The sequence below is a fragment of the Microcebus murinus genome, chromosome 11 (assembly GCF_040939455.1).
Source record: "Microcebus murinus isolate Inina chromosome 11, M.murinus_Inina_mat1.0, whole genome shotgun sequence".
Lineage (NCBI taxonomy): Eukaryota > Metazoa > Chordata > Mammalia > Primates > Cheirogaleidae > Microcebus > Microcebus murinus.
The window spans coordinates 47,717,598-47,739,431 of NC_134114.1; the positions used below are offsets into that span (position 1 = coordinate 47,717,598).

At 34.7% G+C, this 21,834-nt stretch overlaps 1 protein-coding gene and 1 non-coding gene across 12 annotated transcripts in view; one reads left to right on the forward strand and one right to left on the reverse strand.

The window, feature by feature from the left end:
• The window catches only part of ERBIN (erbb2 interacting protein), a 138,166-nt gene that overhangs the window by 70,235 nt on the left and 46,097 nt on the right, over positions 1-21,834 (forward strand). For all 11 annotated transcript variants that reach the window (XM_020289998.2, XM_076008057.1, XM_076008058.1 and 8 more), the window contains 10 exons: positions 2,992-3,070; positions 4,961-5,050; positions 8,400-8,456; positions 12,194-12,257; positions 14,183-14,257; positions 16,457-16,601; positions 18,364-18,436; positions 18,748-18,877; positions 19,247-19,362; positions 21,510-21,579. In XM_020289998.2, the coding sequence (XP_020145587.1) occupies positions 2,992-3,070; positions 4,961-5,050; positions 8,400-8,456; positions 12,194-12,257; positions 14,183-14,257; positions 16,457-16,601; positions 18,364-18,436; positions 18,748-18,877; positions 19,247-19,362; positions 21,510-21,579 (899 nt within the window). The remainder of the gene's footprint in view (positions 1-2,991; positions 3,071-4,960; positions 5,051-8,399; positions 8,457-12,193; positions 12,258-14,182; positions 14,258-16,456; positions 16,602-18,363; positions 18,437-18,747; positions 18,878-19,246; positions 19,363-21,509; positions 21,580-21,834) is intronic.
• Positions 5,211-5,272, reverse strand: LOC142874188 (U7 small nuclear RNA). The gene has a single exon (XR_012922007.1). It is a non-coding gene; the product is annotated as a U7 small nuclear RNA (small nuclear RNA).

The following is a 21,834-nucleotide window of genomic DNA, read 5'->3' on the forward strand; positions in this document are numbered from 1 at the left end:
ACATGAAGTGAACATATGCTGTAGGAAAAATGGAGCCAACAGACTTGCTTGATACAGGATTGCCACAAATCTTCAATTTGTAAAAAATGGAATATCTGCGAAGTGAAATAAAGGGAAGTGCAATAAAACAAGATGTGCCTATATATTCCTAGGAGTGGGATTGCTGGATTATAGGGTAATTATGTGTTTAGTGTTTTGAGGAACCACCAAACTATTTTCCATGGTGGCTGTATCATTTTTCATTGTCAGCAGTGTATGTAGTTCCCACTTTCTCCACATCCTTGCAAACACTTATTACTTTCACACATTACATGATTGAGTTTATCAGGTCTCTTGGGTCTTATCTGGGTAGTTCCTCTGCCTTATGTCTACTTTGACCATGATAGTTTTGAAATTAGTGGCCATTTGTGTAACAGAATTTCACTTAATTGGGTTTGTTTGATGGTTGCTTATGATTAAATTCAGGTTGTATGTTTTTGGCAAGTGTATGTCAGGAGTGATATTGCATGGTTTCTCATTACATCTGAGATTAGTTGTCACATGATGATGATGTTAACTGATAATGCTAACTTTGAAGCAGTTTTGTAAGATTAAGGTTGTGCTTGTTAGACTTTTTCATTGTAAGGTAATGTTTTCCTTTTTTTTTTTTTTTTTTTTTTTTTGAGACAGAGTCTTGCTTTGTTGCCCAGGCTAGAGTGAGTGCCGTGGCGTCAGCCTAGCTCACAGCAACCTCAAACTCCTGGGCTCAAGCGATCCTCCTGCCTCAGCCTCCCGAGTAGCTGGGACTACAGGCATGCACCACCATGCCCGGCTAATTTTTTCTATCTATATTAGTTGGCCAATTAATTTCTTTCTATTTATAGTAGAGACGAGGTCTCGCTCTTGCTCAGGCTGGTTTCGAACTCCTGACCTTGAGCAATCCGCTCGTCTCGGCCTCCTAGAGAGCTAGGATTACAGGCGTGAGCCACCGCGCCCGGCCTGTTTTCCTTTTATAATTGGTATCTCGTGGGAAGAATCTTTGAGACTATATCAATATACCGTTTATCATCATGCTTTTACCCACTAATTTTAGTATCCATTGATGAATTTTGACTAAACCAGTTATTACTGTGGCATTTCCTATTTGGTGATTTTGCCTCATTAATTTTTCATCACCTGAAATCTATACATGACATTATAAGTAAGCTTGTTTATTTAGAATCATGTAGTGATGAAGTTGAGAGAATCTTAAAGGTCCTATAGCAACAACCCTGCTGGATAATCACACCATGTTAGTGGTGGAGTGGGTCTTATAAACACAGATTATATAAAACTCATTTGGAATTTTTTTTTTTTTTTTTTTTTTGAGACAGAGTCTCGCTTTGTTGCCCAGGCTAGAGTGAGTGCTGTGGCGTCAGCCTAGCTCACAGCAACCTCAAACTCCTGGGCTCAAGCGATCCTGCTGCCTCAGCCTCCCGAGTAGCTGAGACTACAGGCATGCGCCACCATGCCCGGCTAATTTTTTATATATATTTTAGTTGGCCAATTAATTTCTTTCTATTTTTTTATAGTAGAGATAGGGTCTCGCTCTTGCTCAGGCTGGTTTTGAACTCCTGATCTTGAGCAATCCGCCCCCCTCGGCCTCCCAGAGTGCTGGGATTACAGGCATGAGCCACTGCACCCGGCCTGGAATGATTTTAAGATGTTATTAATTGGCATTCTTTTAGTGTAGATTAGAAGTGTTACTTAACATTGATCTGTGGACTGGTGCTAGTCCACAAATTATTTATTACTATATTTTTACTCTGATAAGTTGAGGCAATGAGTAAGTGCTTAGACTCTTTTACCAAAATTTGACATTATCATAACAATTGTATGGTTTTTGCAGAAGCATTTGGCAACAGAGTGAAAATTTTAAAACACTTAATCCTTTATCTCAGTTGGCTTGAAAAGCATTGGCCATAAAGAACACTCAAGAGTTGAAATGCTAGCCGGGCGCGGTGGCTCACGCCTGTAATCCTAGCACTCTGGGAGGCTGAGGCGGGCAGATTGCTCGAGGTCAGGAGTTCGAAACCAGCCTGAGCAAGAGCGAGACCCCGTCTCTACTATAAATAGAAAGAAATTAATTGGCCAACTAATATATATATATAAAATTAGCTGGGCATGGTGGCGCATGCCTGTAGTCCCAGCTACTTGGGAGGCTGAGGCAGAAGGATTGCTTGAGCCCAGGAGATTGAGGTTGCTGTGAGCTATGCTGACGCCACGGCACTCACTCTAGCCTGGTCAACAAGCGAGACTCTGTCTCAAAAAAAAAAAAAAAAAAAAAGAGTTGAAATGCTTAATAGATCTTTTGAGTATGTACATCATGGTGTTCAGAAATCACTATATTCCTTAAGAAATTATATTATGAGCATGCCACTGGATTATATGAAGGTAAAAGGTTAGAAAAGAAGAGAATGTAAATATATGATAGATAGGAAAAATAGGAAGATAGATTCAGGAAAGAGAAAATGTTGCATTATTTTATAAGCAGATAATAATGCCTTAAGGTACATCCACTGGCATATCTGATGTAGATAGCCTCTTTCATCTGCAGCTTTGTTTTCAGCTTTGTTAATTTATATGTATTAGGAACCATATTGATACAGAATCACAGAGTTTTAAAAATAATCCCTTTTTACGGGAGAGAAACAGAAAGTATGGCAAAATGTTCTGCATTTTATGTCCTTAACATTATCACATAGAGAAGGCGCTAATTTTCAGAATAAGAGAAGGAAAGGAAGGGGAAACCAGTCAAAATAATTAGCAGTTTTATATAAAGAGGCAAATGAAGAGAAGATGAAAGAGAAGAGAGAAATTGTTGTGGGAGTGATGGTTCAGTATATATTCTATCAGTTTATTTTCTGCTTAGTTGGTAAATTACGTTTGAATCTGCAAGGTATTTATTAATTATTCTTACTATTTCGGCCTTTGTAACAGATTATTTTAATTTAATCATTGTTTGTTTTCTAGGAATACAGGAGTTTCCAGAAAATATAAAAAATTGTAAAGTTTTGACAGTTGTGGAGGCCAGTGTAAACCCTATTTCCAAGTAAGTTCTTCTCAGTTCAATTATAAGTTACTTCTGTGATTAAAACAATTCTAAAACAGTAGTATAATATTACTTTACATATTTTAATGGAAAATATTCATCAACATTAAGTCTATACAAAATTTCAATTTTTGAGAAAAAAGGAATTTTTAAACAATCTTTCTAACCCCATATATTATAAACGTAAAATTGAGATCCAAAAGAGATAATGTGGGTATTTTGCTCCTGGTCTCACAGATACTTATTGTCACAAATGAGATTAGAATCCAGGTTTCCTCACTCAATGTTATTTTCACCTGTAAGAATGTCTTTACCTTCAAATCAGATATTTGGCACCTTCAAGCTTTTGAAAATGATAAAAAGAAACTGAAAGGTCAAGAAGGTAAAACAACAAGAGGAAAAAACATGATTGGTTGCAACATGTAACAGACATACATTCTTTATTGATGATAATGGCTATAAATAGGAAGTTTTCCTGACACCAAAGCTTTCAAATTTTGCAAAAATGGAATAGTGAAGCAAAAGATGAATAGAGTGAAGCGTAGCTAAGTTCAAACCAGCTTCCACGTGTTTTATGATACTGTTTCTCTCCCTCCCCCTCCCCCTCTCCCCCTTTCTATCCCTCTCTGTCTCCCCCTCTCCCCCTTTCTATCCCTCTCTCTGTCTCCCCCTCTCCCCCTTTTCCACTCTGTCACCCCGGCTAGAGTGCAGTGGCATCTTCATAGCTCACTGCAACCTCAAACTTCTGGGCTCACGTGATCTTCCTTCCTCAGCCTCTCCTGAGTAGCTAAGATTACAGGCATGCACCACCACACCCAGCTAATTTTTGTAGAGACGGGGTCTTGCTCTTTGTCAGGTTGGTCTCCAACTCCTGAGCTCAAATGATCCTCCTGCCTCAGCCTCTCAGAATGCTACAATTACAGGCGTGAGCCACCACACCTGGCAATACTGTATTTCTTGATGAGTTTTTCCAAACAGTTGTTTCACTTGCTGTCAAGATGGAGGAATAGAGGTAGAGGATAAATAAGATGAGTCAGTCTGATGTGTCTTACTGCATACGGATTTTATACTTGTTAAAAATCTGGGACAATATGTAAAGATAATGTATATTCTCTTCATTTAAAAATATTGCTCTGGCATCAAGTTTTAGATTTGTGACTTGTTTCATAATCAAGAAGAAATGCAAGTAAAGCTAATACACATAGATTCTTACATGGTCCTTAAATGTCATTCAGCTTTTAATATTATTTTTTCTCATTTGCTCATTGTAAAATTCTGCAGTCTTAAAATTATTTAGGGACCAAATGTTGATATCGAAAATAATCTAAACTAGTGGTTTCAACCAGGGGCTATTGTGCCCCAGGAGACATTTGGCAATTTCTGGAAACATTTTTGGTTTTCACAATGGGTTATGTGCATGTGCATGTATGTTACTGATATCTAGTTGGTAGGGGTCAGGGTTGTATCTAAATATCTGACAGCTCACAGACAGCTTATGCACAACAAAGAATTATTCAGCCCAAGATGTTTTTGCCAAGGTTTAGAAATTCTTATCTAGTCCTTTGAATTGATATTAGAAAAAGCACATTTCAAGAGTGCCTGCTGATTTCATAGTTAATGCCCTAAATGTATTTCTGTGTATTGTGGCTCATTCATTGACTATTTTGTATAGATTTTATGTTATTAAAACAAATATTACCTCACTTGCTTTTTACAAAATAATGAAGATGCAAACCTTGAGACAGGTAAGTTATTACAAAAGGCAAATCTTAATTTGAGGGTTACTAATAAAAGTTAAAAGGTGATTATTATCTGTTGAGAAAGTATCGTCAGTAAGAGACTAAAGTTCTATGTATGAACTTAAGTTGAATTCTGGTATGTTTTATATAGGCTCCCTGATGGATTTTCTCAGCTGTTAAACCTAACCCAGCTATATCTGAATGACGCTTTCCTTGAGTTTTTGCCAGCTAATTTTGGCAGGTAAATTATAGTTTCTTTGAAAACCATTTATTATTAGCTCTTGTAAAGTGTACAGAACTACAAACTGCTTTAGAAATATTGTTAATTACAGTGTTATAGGCTCTTTTGTAATTATTTTGAAGCATTGTAGTCTTTTCTTTCTTTTTGGGGAGGGCGTGGGAGGGGTCTTCCGGTGAAGACCAGCAAACCTACTAGACAAATTCTAAAAGAGCTGTAATACTGCCAAGCATTGTAGTTTTTATAGTTTCTTTGGATCTTGTTGTTTTGAAATAGTTTTCCCAAGTAAACAATAAACAATGAGGTTTTTTTTCTTTTTTTTGAGAGAGGGTCTCACTCTGTAGTGGTACAGTGGTGTCATCATAGCTCACTGTAGCCTTGAACTCTTGGCCTCAAGCAATCCTCCCTCCTTGGCGTCCCTAAGTGCTGGGATTATAGGCATGAGTACCCAGTCAACAAAGAAAATTTAAAAGGAAAAAAAAATAAGTTGGTTTTTAAGGTGGCAAAAACAGAGTTTTGGTGGGGGTATTTCTGTTCATTTGAGATATTGAATGCTATATTCTTAGCATTACATTCTAAAATGATTTAATATTGGGTCATTAAATATGAAATGTTCAATTTTCAAATCAAAAGTTTTATTATATCTCAAACAAGAATCAGTACAGTTAAAGTATGTGCCTAAACTATCGACAAGGTTTTGCCATCTTAATGGTAGCTTGCTCATGCCAGCAGTGAAGAAGCCTGGAGAGCAAGTGGTGATGAAATTGTGAACAGAGTTTTCCACAGCTTGTTGAGAATTGAATCATTTTCCTTGCAATAAGTGGTCCAAAGCCTAGAAGAAGGTGGTAATTCATTAGTGCAAGGGCTAGTGAATATGGTGGAGAGAGTTTCCAAGTCCAACTGCTATAATTTGAGCTGCATTTGGTTTTTTGTGACATGTGGTCTTGCAAGAGGATTTGCCTGTCTCTAGTGACCAATATCTGCTGCTTAATTGCATGCATCCTCATCATTTCGTCCAAGTGGTTGCAGTGCACATCTGCTGTAACTGATTGATCAGGTCTCATGAAGCTGTAGTGAATAATACCAGTGCCAGACACCACTAGCTTTTTTGATGAATATTTGGTTTTGGACTGTGTTTGGGCACTTGTCTTTATCCAGCCATTGTGCCGAACACTTGTGACTGTCAAAAAGAATCCATTTTTCATCACACATAGCAATACAGTGTAGAAATGGTTAGCCTTTATGTCATGACAGGAAAGAAAGGCAAGCTTTGAGATGATTTCTCTTCTGAAGCTCGTTTAATTCATGTGGAACCTATCTATCCTGCTTCTTTACCTTGCTGATTTGTTTCAAATGGTCCAATATTGTTAGAATAGTAACATCAAACCTTGCTGCTAATTCATGCATAGGTTGAGATGGATTTGTTTCCCCTACAGTTTTCAGCTCATTGTTATCTACCTTGGTCTCAGATCACACACGTGGCTCATTTTCAAGATTAAAATTACCAGAATGGAACTTCTCAAACCATTGACATCTGTGCATTCATTAACCACATCCTTCCCAAACACTCTGTTGATATTTTGAATTGTCTGCACTGCAGTGGTTCTGCGATGGAAACTCATATTAAAAAATAACACAAATTTTTTGACTTATCCATGGTTTCACAAAAAATTCTCTGAACAGTAAAGATAATCATAAGCCAACCATGTGTTTGAAAGTATTAAGGATGTACCTTCACAAAAAAATAAAAAATTAGAAAAGAAGTATCAAAGTGAAATGTCAGAGATATCAAGTGTCAAACTTAGTACTTAAGGAAATCGGACATTCCATACTTAATGAGCCAATAATTGGTTTATCTGTCTTCCTTACTGGAATCAAAATTCTTTTTTTGTTTTTTAGAGGCAGCGTCTAACTCTGTTGCCTAGGCTGGAGTACAATGGTGCAGTCATAGCTGACTACAGCCTTGAACTCCTGAGCTCAAGCAATCCTCCTCCCTTCTTCTGAGGGTGTTTGCCACCATGCCAGGCTAATTTTTCTTATTTTTTGTAGAAATGGGGTATTGTTATGTTGTGCAGGCTGGTCTTGAACTCCTGTCCTCAAGCATTCCTTTGCCCTTAGCCTTCCAAAGTGCTGGGAATTATAGGCACGAGCCACTGCCTGCAGCCCTTGGAATCAAAATTTTTTTTTTTTTTTTTTTTTTTGAGACAGAGTCTCGCTTTGTTGTCCAGGCTAGAGTGAGTGCCGTGGCGTCAGCCTAGCTCACAGCAACCTCAAACTCCTGGGCTCGAGTGATCCTTCTGCCTCAGCCTCCCCAGTAGCTGGGACTACAGGCATGCGCCACCATGCCCGGCTAATTTTTTTTTTATATATATATCAGTTGGCCAATTAATTTCTTTCTATTTATAGTAGAGATGGGGTCTCGCTCTTGCTCAGGCTGGTTTTGAACTCCTGACCTTGAGCAATCCGCCCGCCTCGGCCTCCCAAGAGCTAGGATTACAGGCGTGAGCCACCGCGCCCGGCCTGGAATCAAAATTATTGAGAAAAGAGAATCTGTTTCTGGGATCTACCTTATTATCTCCCCATATCCTTCAAGTCCCTGAGTAATTTTTAAACAAACAGGTGAATGAATAATAGGTATCAAGTTATTATTCAGTTGAAATTAATTACTAGAGAAAGTTTTAGCCAACTAAAAGTTAATTTTGTCATCATTTTTGTCTAAAAATAGTTAGTGCACTTGTCACATTATTCTTCTGTATCTGGCATTTGCATCACTTAATTTGCTCATTTTACCTCTATTTTTTTTTTTTTTTTTTTTTTTTTGAGACAGAGTCTCGCTTTGTTGCCCAGGCTAGAGCGAGTGCCATGGCATCAGCCTAGCTCACAGCAACCTCAAACTCTTGGGCTCAAGCGATCCTCCTGCCTCAGCCTCCCGAGTAGTTGGGACTACAGGCATGTGCCACCATGCCCGGCTAATTTTTTCTATATATATTAGTTGGCCAATTAATTTCTTTCTATTTATAGTAGAGACGGGGTCTCGCTCTTGCTCAGGCTGGTTTCGAACTCCTGACCTCGAGCAATCCTCCCGCCTCGGCCTTCCAGAGAGCTAGGATTACAGGCGTGAGCCACCGCGCCCGGCCTTTACCTCTATTTTTAGTGGAATGTACATCAGTGAAGTGCCAGAGAGTCTCGTCTTCCTTTTTATTTTATATTCCTTTGTAATTTTTAATATATTACTCTGCACACATAGTAATTACATGGTTATGTTGGTTGCTTTAAAATTTTAGAATATGAAATTAATTTGTTGAATTCCTTTTCTTTCTTATAGATATTTTATTTGTTATTTCTTTTGCAGATTAACTAAACTCCAGATATTAGAACTTAGAGAAAACCAGTTGAAAATGTTGCCTAAGTAAGTAAAGGTGCTATCATTTTAAGAATTCAATTTAGAATTTTTAATCCTTAAGTCCTTAAAAAAGTTAATTCTTTATTATTATAATGTGATGCAAGTTATTTTTAAAACCCAACATTTGTGATCATCATTTGAATTAATGATGTTAAATATAAAACTATATGCATCCATTGTTGGCGTTTAACTTGGCACTACTGTGTTGATAATGATTTCATAGCTCTCTGAAATGCAGTCTTTTGTATGACATTAAAGTCAACATAAGTATATAAAGTCCACCTGTGTCTCACATAGAGATCCCAGGTTCACATACTAGAGCTCATACATATTAGTCATTAGAATGATCCATGTGATCTTTATGTGAAGCCTGATAACTATAGAACCTGGTCATCTGGCTTTTTAGTATATTGTAAATTAGAAAAGGATGATTGGTCCCCTAATGGCAAGCTAATATCAAGAAGAGATGGCAATCCAAAAAGCAAATAATGAGATTTAATTATAAAAGAAACAGGTCTACAAACTCAAACTCAGTTACCCCAGGAGTTATAGTTGTATGGTTTACTCAGCTTCTATGATATTATATTTATATCTGTTATGATATTTGCCACATAATTTTAATGTATGTTTATACATATGTCACTCTCTTCTTCCCTGACCAACATAGGCACATTCGTGCACATGCGTATGGGTTTCCCACCTTCCCCCCATGATTTTAAGTCTTTGAGACCATGTATAGTTTTTATTCTCGAAAGACAGTATGTTTTAGCTGAGTAATTGTTCAGTACATGAATGACTGAAGCTTATAGTGATGGTTGTGAGTATAAATTAAAGTAGAAATTGTGTGTGATCCATGTTAAAATTCAGAAAAGTCTGTATATTTTACAGATCTGGTACTCACAGTGATAACTCCTTACCTCAAAACTTGCCTGGTTTCTAAGAGATTTGAATAACCAAGATGCAAATTGTTTATTATAATAGCTAAGTCTACAATTAATATGGTCCCTCTGATAGGGACCATAGGCAATCCAATGATTTTAACTCCTTTTAGAGATTCAAATTAGGCTCTGTCAATGAATTTGCTAATATTCTTTCTTTCTTTCTTTTTAAGATACCTAGTTATAATCTTTGAGACCTCACAAACTATAAAGAGGCTGCAGTTTTAAATATTATAAAGCTGTGTGCATTCAGGATATGTAATGACTTTTTAATGATCAAAGATTAGTGGAATGGAAGAAACTGTTGGTTTAGATCCATAGTTAAGTGAAATTTACTACCACCTAGAAACTGGAAGCCACAGTACCAAAGACATGAAGTATGATTTTACTCTTCCTGTGAGGAGAGGAGAAGATAAAATGAGTTAAATACAAATGAATTTTAGAGGTAGACTGCAGGAAATTTGGGAGTTATTTCTATTTTCTCCTTGAAGTAGGAAACTGAAATAGGAAGCTGGACCTTGAAATAGAAAGCTACATCTCGAAGTTGCAATTTTGTTTCTGCGATTTCTAAACAGTATGAGTAGCACCAAAGTTGTTGTTGGTATTAGCCATAGAAACTTGAGGTGGAGATACATTTTTGACTTTTTATTTCCTCTTTTTTATTATATATATGTGTATCATTCACATTTTCCTAAAATTATTTTAAAAGTCAATTTTTCTAGGACATCATTTGTAATTGAATTTTTCCAGTGCACTGACTTTTATTCTTGTACCCTTTTCTAAAACCGTTATGCTTTATTTTTATAAATTACCCCCATTGTGCTCAGTTGCCTATGAATTTTCTATCTTGTCATTATAACAATATTGAAGCAAGAAATATAAGAGATTATGTTTTGTTCTTTCAATCTTCCCACTTCCTCACAGCCTTCTTTAAGTTTTTTCAGATCTCCATCTGGTATAATTATTTGAACATATGAGCTTACTATTACAGCATGTGATTTTATACATCTGAAAAAAGATCCTAGAAATACCTTTTGCTTTGTTATGAAGGAAACTAGAACTTACAGGTTTTCTGGACAATACAGATATGAGTAAGGGAAATAGAATTATAGTACTTGAGAATAGGCACTCAATACATCTAACTTAAAGCAGCTTTGTAAAAAAATTGACAATGTGAGATGAATTAAAGGGTTGGTGAGAGAATGACATATATAAAATGTAAAGGTTGGTGATGATTAGCTTCTTCTAATTTAGGCCAATAACAGTGTCATTACAATTATGGTGTTTCTTCTTATATTCTTTCACCAAAAAGCTGGAGAAATGTTTTTTGCTTTTTTTTTCCAAGACAGAGTCTCATTCTGTTGCCCGGGCTAGAGTGCCATGGTGTCAGCCTAGCTCACAGCAACCTCAAACTCCTAGGCTCGAGCAATCCTTCTGCCTCAGCTCCCTGAGTAGCTGGGACTATAGGCATGTGCCACCATGCCCGGCTAATTTTTTCTAGAGTACTAGGATTACAGGCGTGAGCGGGTTTTAACTGATTTTACTTTACTTGTTTTTATTTGTTAATATTCAAAATAATCTAGAAATAGCTTGTGGTTGTGTGCTGTAATTTAAGATGCTGGTAAATTTTAAATGGTGTCCATTTCCAAATTATTAACATAGTAATGTAATATACTGATAATATGATAATAACTATAATTTGCTATCATTTTGTCATATCCTACAAAATTGTTAATGTGGAGTTTCTTATCTGGATAATTGGTAACATCTCAATGTATTAGGTTTTTCTAAAAAGAGCACCTAAGAGCATAAATATTTGAATTACTTAGCAATTAGTTTCAAAAAATACCTTTGTGAAAGGAGAGATAAGAATACCACATAATTTTTTTCATTACAAAACCAGTTTGTACATTTTTCAAGTTTCTATAGTTGCAAAGAAGTGTTGATGTTTAGTTGGAAATTAAGAATGTATATTATTGCTTTAATTTAAAATAAATGTCATCCGCTAATTCTATCTGTGATTCTTATAAAATGTTATTTTGAATTGTATTTAATTTGTACTGTGGGGAGCAACATAATATTTACTATTCCTCTTAGAAGAACATTTATTTAGAAAATAAATGTTCGGAGTTATAGTTATCTTGAAGTTTTACAAATATATGAGCATTCTTGAAAAAGCCTTTTTGCAATTATGGTAATAATTATTTATGTATCTGCCAAACAGTCTAATTTATTAGCTGATTTGTACTATATGAAACTTTATTCTGTGAAAAGCTGGAAACTCATTATTCACATTCTGGTCTATAGGTTTAAATTTATTGCAGTTGCTTCTTGAAAATATAAATGAAAAGACTGGTGAAAAGCCAAAATTAGAGAATAATTGATAATTTATCTAGAAATTAAATGTGACTTATTTTTCTTAGAAAATTAACATTTTTATTTTGTCAACATGTAAAAGCCCATATTTCATTACATGTTACATAAGAATGTTTTAAACTACTGGTCCCCAACCTTTTTGGCACCAGGGACTGGTTTCATGGAAGACAGTATTTCCATGGACAGCCAGGGGAATGGGGGCAGCTATAAATACAGATGAAGCTTTGGCAGTATGTGGCTCAACAATTTTTTGGAGGGTGGGGAGGGCTAGAGCTCAGGCAGTGATGTGTGGTCCAATTCCCAACAGACCATGGACCAGTACTGGGCCACAGGCTGGGGTTTGGGGACCGCAGTAACCATGAAATCTGAAGACTTCCATGTAATACAGATTTGTGTATTTTTAATTCTCTGTTATTCCATTATGAATAGAACCATGAATAGACTGACCCAGCTAGAAAGACTGGATTTGGGAAGCAATGAATTCACAGAAGTGGTAAGTTCTTATCAGTCTCACTATCTGTAATTATTATATTTGATCAAGAACAAGTGTAAAAATTAAAGATTTCTCTTAAAAATTACATAAAGATATATATGGTGTATATATATATATATATATATATATATATATATATATATATATATATATAGTATGAAGTATGAGTTCTTAACCGGAACTTTCCAGACAGAAAAATATTCAGACATCTCATAAGTGAGGATAAAATGTAAAATTAATGAGTGGTCCATGGAAGAGATATCTAAAAGTTTTTTAGCATAGGAAGCAAAAAATTTCAATGATTATAAGTGAGAAACATTAGTCTAGAATGCAGCAGGTGAAGTCGTTCTGTGTCAAAAATAACTCCCTTGGGTATTGCTTATGAATTCAGTGATAGGATACTTTTCTATAATGTTACTTAATAGCTAAGGGGAAAATCATTGAGTGAAACAATTGTTATTTTTAGAGGTGATAATAAGACCTCTTCATTGTTTGTGCTTTATACACTAAGTGCAGTATAATGCTGAATCTAAAAGGAAAGGAGTATGTAAGCAGTTTTTGTCTTTAAAAGTGAGTTTTCCAAGACAACTCAGAAAATATGCTAGGTTTTTTTTTCTGAAGAGGAATTAATCAGGCTGAATATCATTATCATTAAAATTTTTTAAATTAATTTACAAGTTTTGTTGTTAAAAATTGTGTAGCTTTCAAACGATAGTCTTAAGAACCAGGATTTCTCAGAACTGTTTGCTATAGTATTTCTTTCTGAGTATGGTACCATGGTGGTTTGGAGCACCTCATATTTTCTCTAAAATACTCTCAAATTTCTCTATTATATGCTGTATTTCCTAAATTAAATTTTCTATTATGCCCTTTCTTAATGTTTGCATTATATATATTAATGTTTCCATATTTACTATTTTAAAATTATATTATTAATTTTCAAAATCTAGTAAACTTTCAAAATCATCAAGTTTTATACCAATTTGTCATCTGATATTATGCATTTTTAAAAAACTTACTGATAGAATTACAATATAGCACAAAAGGAAATTTCTTTCAATCCAAGTTATATCTAGAATTCTTAACTATATTTATATGTTAATGGTAAATCTGAATGACATGCCTTTTATGTATGACTCAAGTTATTATGGTGATTAGATATGATAGTACTCTACCATTACATGATCATTTATTGGACGTGGCTTTGTGAGGTGATAGAAATAACCTTGAAGAGGGCATTTCATTCTTCAGCCTCAAAGGGCCAGTGCCTAAGAGCAAATTTTTGCCTGGATATCAAGGTCCATCACAACATTTGGATTAATTTTTAGGTCCTCAATACCATATTATAAACAATTTTTCCACCATGAAATTAGAAATATTTTCTAGGAGTTTAAATAAAAGAATGTTCTCATCATGTGGGAATGCCTTTACTTACCTTTCTTTTATTACTGGACATTTAGGATATATGTTGCCTTTTTTATCCCTTTTAATTGTTACCAGGGAACATCTTTGTGATTTTCCTAAAATTTTCTAACAGGCAATATCGCAATATCTTTTTATTGATAATGAATGAGAGTATGCTTTTATTGTACACATCCAAGTAGTAGGTGCTATTTTTATTTCTTCATAAATTTTAGAAATACTTGACCCTATTGTGTAATCCAAAGCTTAAATGAGTTTTATGTAATCTATGCTTATGGAATGTTGTCTCTTTGATTTCTTCCTTAATAATGTTACTATAGTAACTGTAATGCAGTGGAAAGGCTCACATCTGGCTCTACTTTTTTATTTTTCCTATTTTTCCCCTTTATTTAATGTTTTGAAACTAAAAGTTACCATTAGAAATTCCCAGGGCTTCTTGTGTCAGATAAAGACATTCACATAACTTAATTGAATATCTCTTCCTCCACCTTCTATCTAAATAGCCTGAAGTACTTGAACAATTAAGTGGATTGAAAGAATTTTGGATGGATGGTAATAGACTGACTTTTATTCCAGGGGTATGTATATGAAATTTTTAATGGTTTCACTTATTGCTGTCTCTCCACAGTTTTGTGAATTGTGCATTTTGAAATTACTTTTAATTAGTAAAAAACAAAAAGGATCATTATTTAATTCTTTATTAAACAAGAGCAAATTACATTTTTTTACTATGAACACGTTCTTGATTAAATTCTGAAAATTCCCATAAACTTTTACAAAATAGTCTCTTTTTAATACTGTAGAATGTGTCCTTTCCAGTACCAACTGAATCTATTTAGGTTACTAAGTATGAAATGTCCGATTTCCTTAAGTACTAAGTTTCACAGTTGATATCTCTTACATTTCACTTTGACACTTCTTGTTTTACTTTTATTGTGAAGGTACATCCTCAGTTTTTCAAATGCCTGGTTTGGCTGGCAATTAGCTTTCAAATTTTTTTAAAGCAATTTTTGTGAAACCATAGATAAGTCAAAAATTTGTGTTATTTTCGAACATGAGTCCCATTTTAGAACCAATGCAGGGCAGACAATTCAAAATATCAACAGAGTGTTTGGAAAAGATGTGACTAATAATGCACAGTAATCAATGGTTTGAGAAGTTCCGTTCTGGTAATTTTGATCTTGAAACTGAGCCCTGAGACCAAGGTGGATAACAATGAGCTGAAAGCTGTAGTAGAAGCTAATCTATCTCAATTTGCATGCATTAGCAGCAAGCTTTGACGTTACTATTCCAACAGTATTGGGCCATTTGAAACAAATCAGCAAGGTAAAGAAGCTGGATAGATGGGTTATACACATGAATTAAACAAGTATCAGAAGAGAAATCATCTCAAAGCTTGCCTTTCTTTGCTGTCATGACATAAAGCCAAACCATTTCTACACCATATTGGTTCATGTGATGAAAAATGGATTCAGTCACAAGCATTCAGCACAATGGTTGGATAAAGATGAAGTGCTAAAACACGGTGCCGAATATTCGTCAAAAAAAGCTAATAGTGTCTGGTGGTTCAGCGCAGCTGGTATTATCCATTACAACTTCATGAAACCTGGTCAGTCGATTACAGGGAATGTCTGTTGCAGCCAATAGATGAAATGATGAGGATGCTTACTATTAAGCAGCCAAGACTGGTCACTAGAGACAGGCCAGTCCTCTTGCAAGACAATGCTGAACCACATGTCACACAAACAGTGCTGCTCAAACTACAGAGGCTGGACTTGAAAACTCTCTGTCATCCACCATATTTGCCAGACCTTGCACCAACTGGCTACTACTTCTTCCAGGCTTTGGACCACTTCTTGCTTGCAAGGAAAAATATTCAGTTCTCAACAAGCTCTGGGAAATGCCTTTTGTGATTTAATCGCCACTCACCCTCTCCAGGCCTCTTCTCTGCTGGCATAAACAAGCTGTCTTTAAGATGGCAAAACTGTGTCGATAGTTTAGGTACATACTTTGATTAATTGTACTGCTGCTTGTTTGAGACATAATAAACTACACTTTGGATTCAAAATCAGACATTTCATATTTAATGACCTAATATATCCTAATTCAGTTTGCCAGGGATAAACTATGATATTTTCCATGAACTTTCTGTTTGACAGACTGACAAATTGTTTACTCCCATTTCTAAAGAAGTTATAAGAATCTCCATGTATGCTGTATCACCAGAAGGTGATGGGCAGCCTAGTTCCCAAAGAAAAATATATGTCCTTTGTCACTCTGCTAGGCTAAAATTAGTAGGAGTTCTTAGCTTTATTGCTTAATACATTTCTACTGGCATTTAAAAAACAACTTGAGCTGGATGTGGTGGCTCACACCTGTAATCCCAGCACTTTGGGAGGCTGAGGCAGGCAGGAGGATCACTTGAGGCCTGGAGTTTGAAACCAGCTTGGACAACATAGTGAGACCTTGTCCGTATAAAAATTAAAAAAAATAAAAATAAAAATTAGCTGGTGTGGTGATTCACACGTTGTAGCTACTTGGGAGACTGAGGCAGGACAATCCCTTGAGCCTGTGAGTTTGAGGTTACAGTGAACTTTGATCCAGCCTGGGTGACAGAGCAAGACACTTAAAAAAAATGAATAATTAAAAAACAATTTGAGAGTCCTCTTTCTTGTATTAACGTTTAATTTTGAATTAAAACTTGGTATCAGGTTTATTACTTTTTGCAGATTACTTAATATTGACAGAGTCATTAGATTTTCTTTTTTTACTTATAGTTTATTGGTAGTTTGAAACAGCTCACATATTTGGATGTTTCCAAAAATAATATTGAAATGGTTGAAGAAGGAATTTCAGCATGTGAAAACCTTCAAGACCTCCTATTATCAAGCAATTCACTTCAACAACTGCCTGAGACTATTGGTTTGTATTGCTTTCAAATTCATGTAATTAACTTTTAAAGTAAATTCACGGCTTCCATATAATCTCAGATTTTATTTGTTAGGAGGTTATTTTATTGCACTGCCACAGTAACAGATCTTAGTTGAATTTTTCCTGATGTGATGAGTTGTACAATTTACTCCCTTGTTGAGGTTACTATGTTTTTATTTAGTCTAGGAAATCTCATTTTTATAACTAATAAATTTAAATTCCTTAAAAAGAAGTTAGGCCAAGTACAGTGGCTTACACCTGTATTCCTAGCACTCTGGGAGTCCAAGGTGGGAGGATTGCTTGAGCTCAGGAATTTGGAGTTGAGACCAGCCTGATGAAGAGTGAGACCCTGTCTCTGCTAAAAATAGAACAGTTATCTGGATGTCTGGTATACCTGTAGTCCCAGCTACTTGGGAGGGTGAGGCAGGAGGATCCCTTGAGCCCAGGAGTTTGAGGTTGCAGTGAGCTACGATGACACTACTGCACTCTACCCAGGACCACAGAGTGAGAGTCTGTGTTTCAAAAAAAAAAAGAAATTGAAACTCACTCCTCCCCCCTTTAAAAAAAAATAGTTAGGCCAGGTGTGGTGGCTCACGCCTGTAATCCTAGCACTCTGGGAGGCCGAGGTGGGAAGATCGCTGAAGGTCAGGAGTTCAAAACCAGCCTGAGCAAAAGTGAGACCCCCCGTCTCTACTAAAAATAGAAAGAAATTAATTGGCCAACTAAAATAAATATAGAAAAAATTAGCCGGGCATGGTGGCGCATGCCTGTAGTCCCAGCTACTCGGGAGGCTGAGGCAGAAGGATTGCTTGATCCCAGGAGTTTGAGGTTGCTGTGAGCTAGGCTGACGCCATGGCACTCTAGCCTGGGTAATAGAGTGAGACTATGTCTCAAAAAAAAAAACCCACCAAATTAATTTATTCAAATTCGGTTTAACTTTTGATCATAGCCCTTATTTGGTAACTTTTTCCAGTCCTGCTTCATTATAGACACTCAGACAAGAAAACAGACCAGTTGAGCAAATCCTGACAGATTTATAATTGTCATTACTGAGTCTATATGTAGTCGTTTGATGATATATCAAGATAATTGAATTATTTTGATGAAAGTACCAAGAACTTCGATCTTGGCATCTTCATGATGTTTTAATATAAAAACTAAAAACATTTTTACATGTTTCTCAATTGAATTAGATAGTTGTTTTAGCTAAGGTTACATTTTTTATAAATTCATTATGTTTCTACTCTAATCAACTCTTTTAATTTTAACATTAAAAGATTTTTTTTTGTTTTAGTATTTACTATACATAGAATATTTTGTTATACACCTATTGTAAACTACCTTCATGCTAACATTTCTTTAATCCATTAATTCAGTGAGTATGTATTGCCTGTCTTTGCTGTGTCCTGACTTTGTTTTTAGGAGCAGGATTATAGTAGTGAATAATGTGGACAGAAAGTTCCTACTCTCTTATTCTACATGCTTGCCAGTGGAGCGGGGGGAGTTCCTGCTCATGAAGATTACATTCTAATAAATATACACTATTTTAAGTGATGGTATGGGTGAAAAATCAAAAATACAGGGTAAGCAAATAGTGTTGGGGTTGAGATTGAGGGTGGTGTTGGTGTCTCTTTTAGATCAAGTGAGTTAGGAAAGTTCTTTCTAATTCTTGTCAAATGTAATATGTCTCACATTGAATGTTGGTGGACTTCTAGTTTAAGCTGAAAATTATATATTATTTCTTCTCCAACAGGTTCATTGAAGAATGTAACAACTCTTAAAATAGATGAAAACCAATTAATGTATCTACCAGACTCTATAGGAGGGTAAGTTTTCTATGAATGTTTAGACCCCTGAAAATTTTACTTTTAGTTTAGCATGCCTTATATATTAAATATTTTCAGGGTTTAGCATAAATGACACATAAAGGAGATTCCACAAATATTTAAATAAATAATTAGTATACAGGTTAGGTATGTTTATAATAGTAAGACCTATTTGTTATTGGTGGGGTTTAGCTTTGTGAAAGTTTCACTACGTTCGTCAAAAGTCAAATTCAAATGTTCACATGTTCTTAAATTTTGGATTATATATAGAAAAACTTATTTTTAATGTTTATTTTCTTTTTTTATTTAAGGTTAACATCAATAGAAGAACTGGATTGTAGTTTCAATGAAGTTGAAGCTTTGCCTTCATCTATTGGGCAGCTTACTAACATTAGAACCTTTGCTGCAGATCATAATTACTTACAACAGTTACCCGCAGAGGTACTGTATTTTAAATTTGTTTTGGATTTTTATCTTCATCTTTTTCTAATTATCGCTATTATAGCCATCCATTGTGGCTTCACTTATTTTCTTTCTAAAATAATTTATTAAGCTATTTATTTTCTGAATTAACTAGCTCTGTTAATTTAGAAGAGGTTCCTTTGAGGAAAGTAAGGCTTATTAAAAAAAAAAAAGAGCTTCCTAAGTACTTTCCTTTTTACATGAAAATTAATAAATAAAAGTAGAAAGTCTAATCTTTATTTCTTTTATAACTATGAAGAGTATTTTTTATAACTTTTAAAAATATTATTCATATGTTGATCAACCATAGGCCAAATTTTTGATCCCCAGTTTATACTTCTCTTTCAGATTGGAAGCTGGAAAAATATAACTGTGCTGTTTCTCCATTCTAATAAACTTGAGACACTTCCAGAGGAAATGGGTGATATGCAAAAATTAAAAGTCATTAATTTAAGTGACAATAGGTTTGTAATACTGTATTCATCGATTGGTTTGATTAAATAAAATTAAAGTTTCATTTGATATGTGATAAAATAGCTAAGGCTTATTTCTCTTTTCATGTATACTGTAAGTCCTTACAGAATATCATCAACAGGTTCTTGGAAACTGACTTTAAGCAAAACTTCATATGGCAGATTCTTGATTAATGTTGTTTCCTTATAACATTGATGAGAAAAATAATCGGTTTCATTATACATTATTTCACAGAAAAATGACAGTTTTCAAGAACCTATTGACAATGTTAAGTGAAGACTAACTGTATATATTTATTTTTCTTTAAATAGGGTGATCAAATTTTATCTGATGTTAATTTATCATAAGTGGTTGTTACTGTTCATTTTGGATTGACTTAGCTATACAACTTTTATTTTCTCCTTCAAGTAACATTTCTTTTTTTATTTGAGAATTTTACAGGGGTACAAATGTTTTGGTTACATGGATTGCTTTTATACAACTTAAGTCAAAATTATAAGTGTGCCTATATCACCCAGATAGTGTATATTTTACCTGTTAGGTGTGATTTTACCCATCCCCTTTTCTTCCCTCCCACCTGCTTGATTTCCACTGAGTTTTAATTCTGTATGTGCTCATGAGTGCTGATCGGTTAATTCCAGTTTAATAGCGAGTACGTGTGGCATTTGTTTTTCCGTTCTTGCGACACTTTACTTAGGAGAATGGTCTCTAGTTCCAACCCATTTCTTATTCCTAAAGTCAGGTCTTCCTGAATACTGCTGTTAAAGCAACTTTTGAATCTAATCTTTTGCTTATATTTTCTTGGGCAGAGATGTGGTTATGTGCTCACTCACATAGCTTGGGTAACAAAGCCAAAGTTCAAAGCAAATTGATCACTAGGGTTGCTAAGTTGAAATGATGTTTTAGTTAAAAACAGAATGTCCATACTTTTCCAGAGGTAAAGATATTAATGATGATAAAACAGCATTTGTACATTTTGCTTTCATAATATCATATGAAGTCTTCAGAATAGCTCTATGAAATACAAGAAGTATTCCCATTTTATGTGGGAGAAATTTAAGACTCAGATTTAAGGTGACTCATAGTTTGTAAAGTAAAGCTTTAACTTAAACTCAGTTATTTTATTAGTTATGATATTCTAACTTCCATTTTATTTAAAAAGAACCACTGCTTTCTTATTAAATCCCTGTTTTGGCCTGTACTTCCTACCCCCAAACTAGAGCACTAGGTTGTCAAAAATTGCCTTGAAAGATCAATATAGAAGACTAATTAGGCATAAGATAGCAAGGCTGATGTATATATTGTTTTAAATAGGATACTATTTTAAAGTAGCATTCCAATGAGTATTTATATTACAATTGACCCCTCTGTATCCATAGGTTCCACATCTGGATTCAAACAACTGTGGATCAAAAATATTTAGAAAAAAAATTTCATTGGTATTGAACACATGCAGATGTTTTTCCTGTCATTGTTCCCTAAACAATACAGCATAACAGCTATTTACATAACACTTATGTAAATTATACTATTAATAGATATTATAATTAATCTAGAGAGGATTTAAAGTATATAGGAGGATATGCATAGGTTATATGCAAATAACTCTGCTGTACAGTATACAACTGTATGAGACATTGTTTAATGTGTCCTTGTCTTTTTTCTAAGGCAGAGATAGTTAACTGTTATTTTTTAACAGATTTTTTTTTAGTTTATCAGATTATTCACTTTTTTACCAGCTAATTGATTCCATTCAAAAATTATATGTATATATTAATTTTTTATTTTTATTTTTTTGTGGAGACAAGAGTGGTGCTCTGTTGCCCCAATTAGATTGCAGTGGCATCATAGCTCACTGCAACCTCAAACTCCTGAGCTTAAGTGATCCTCCTGCCTCAGCCTCCCAAAGGGCTAGGATTACAGGCATGAGCTACTGCACCCAGCCAAAGAATTATATTTTTAAAATTAACTTTTATAAAATTGGGTAATATTTTGCCTTATGTTTTTATACAAAGACCTATATTGGGCTTTTCTCTCCTTTTTATCCTATTTCCATATGCAGTTATATATCATTGTTCAGAAGGCCATTAGATTTAATTCTCATTTTAAAGTTTAATTTGTTTTTCTTTCCCTACAGATTGAAGAATTTGCCCTTTAGCTTTACAAAGCTACAGCAGTTGACAGCTATGTGGCTCTCAGATAATCAGGTGGGCATTCTGATTTTATAAATTACTAGAATTCCAATTGTGTTATATAATTGTGCACTCTGATTTACATAGGGTTATTTAAGAACCAATTATACGCTGGTACACATGTAAAAATGTATTATTAAGATATGTTATAAAGAAAATTGTCTAAAATATTTAGAAACATAATTTTTATAAACTAGGTATAGATTCATAAATGACCCTGTTGGGCTTGGCTAATTTCTTCTAAATCCATAAAAATAGAGATTGTTAAGA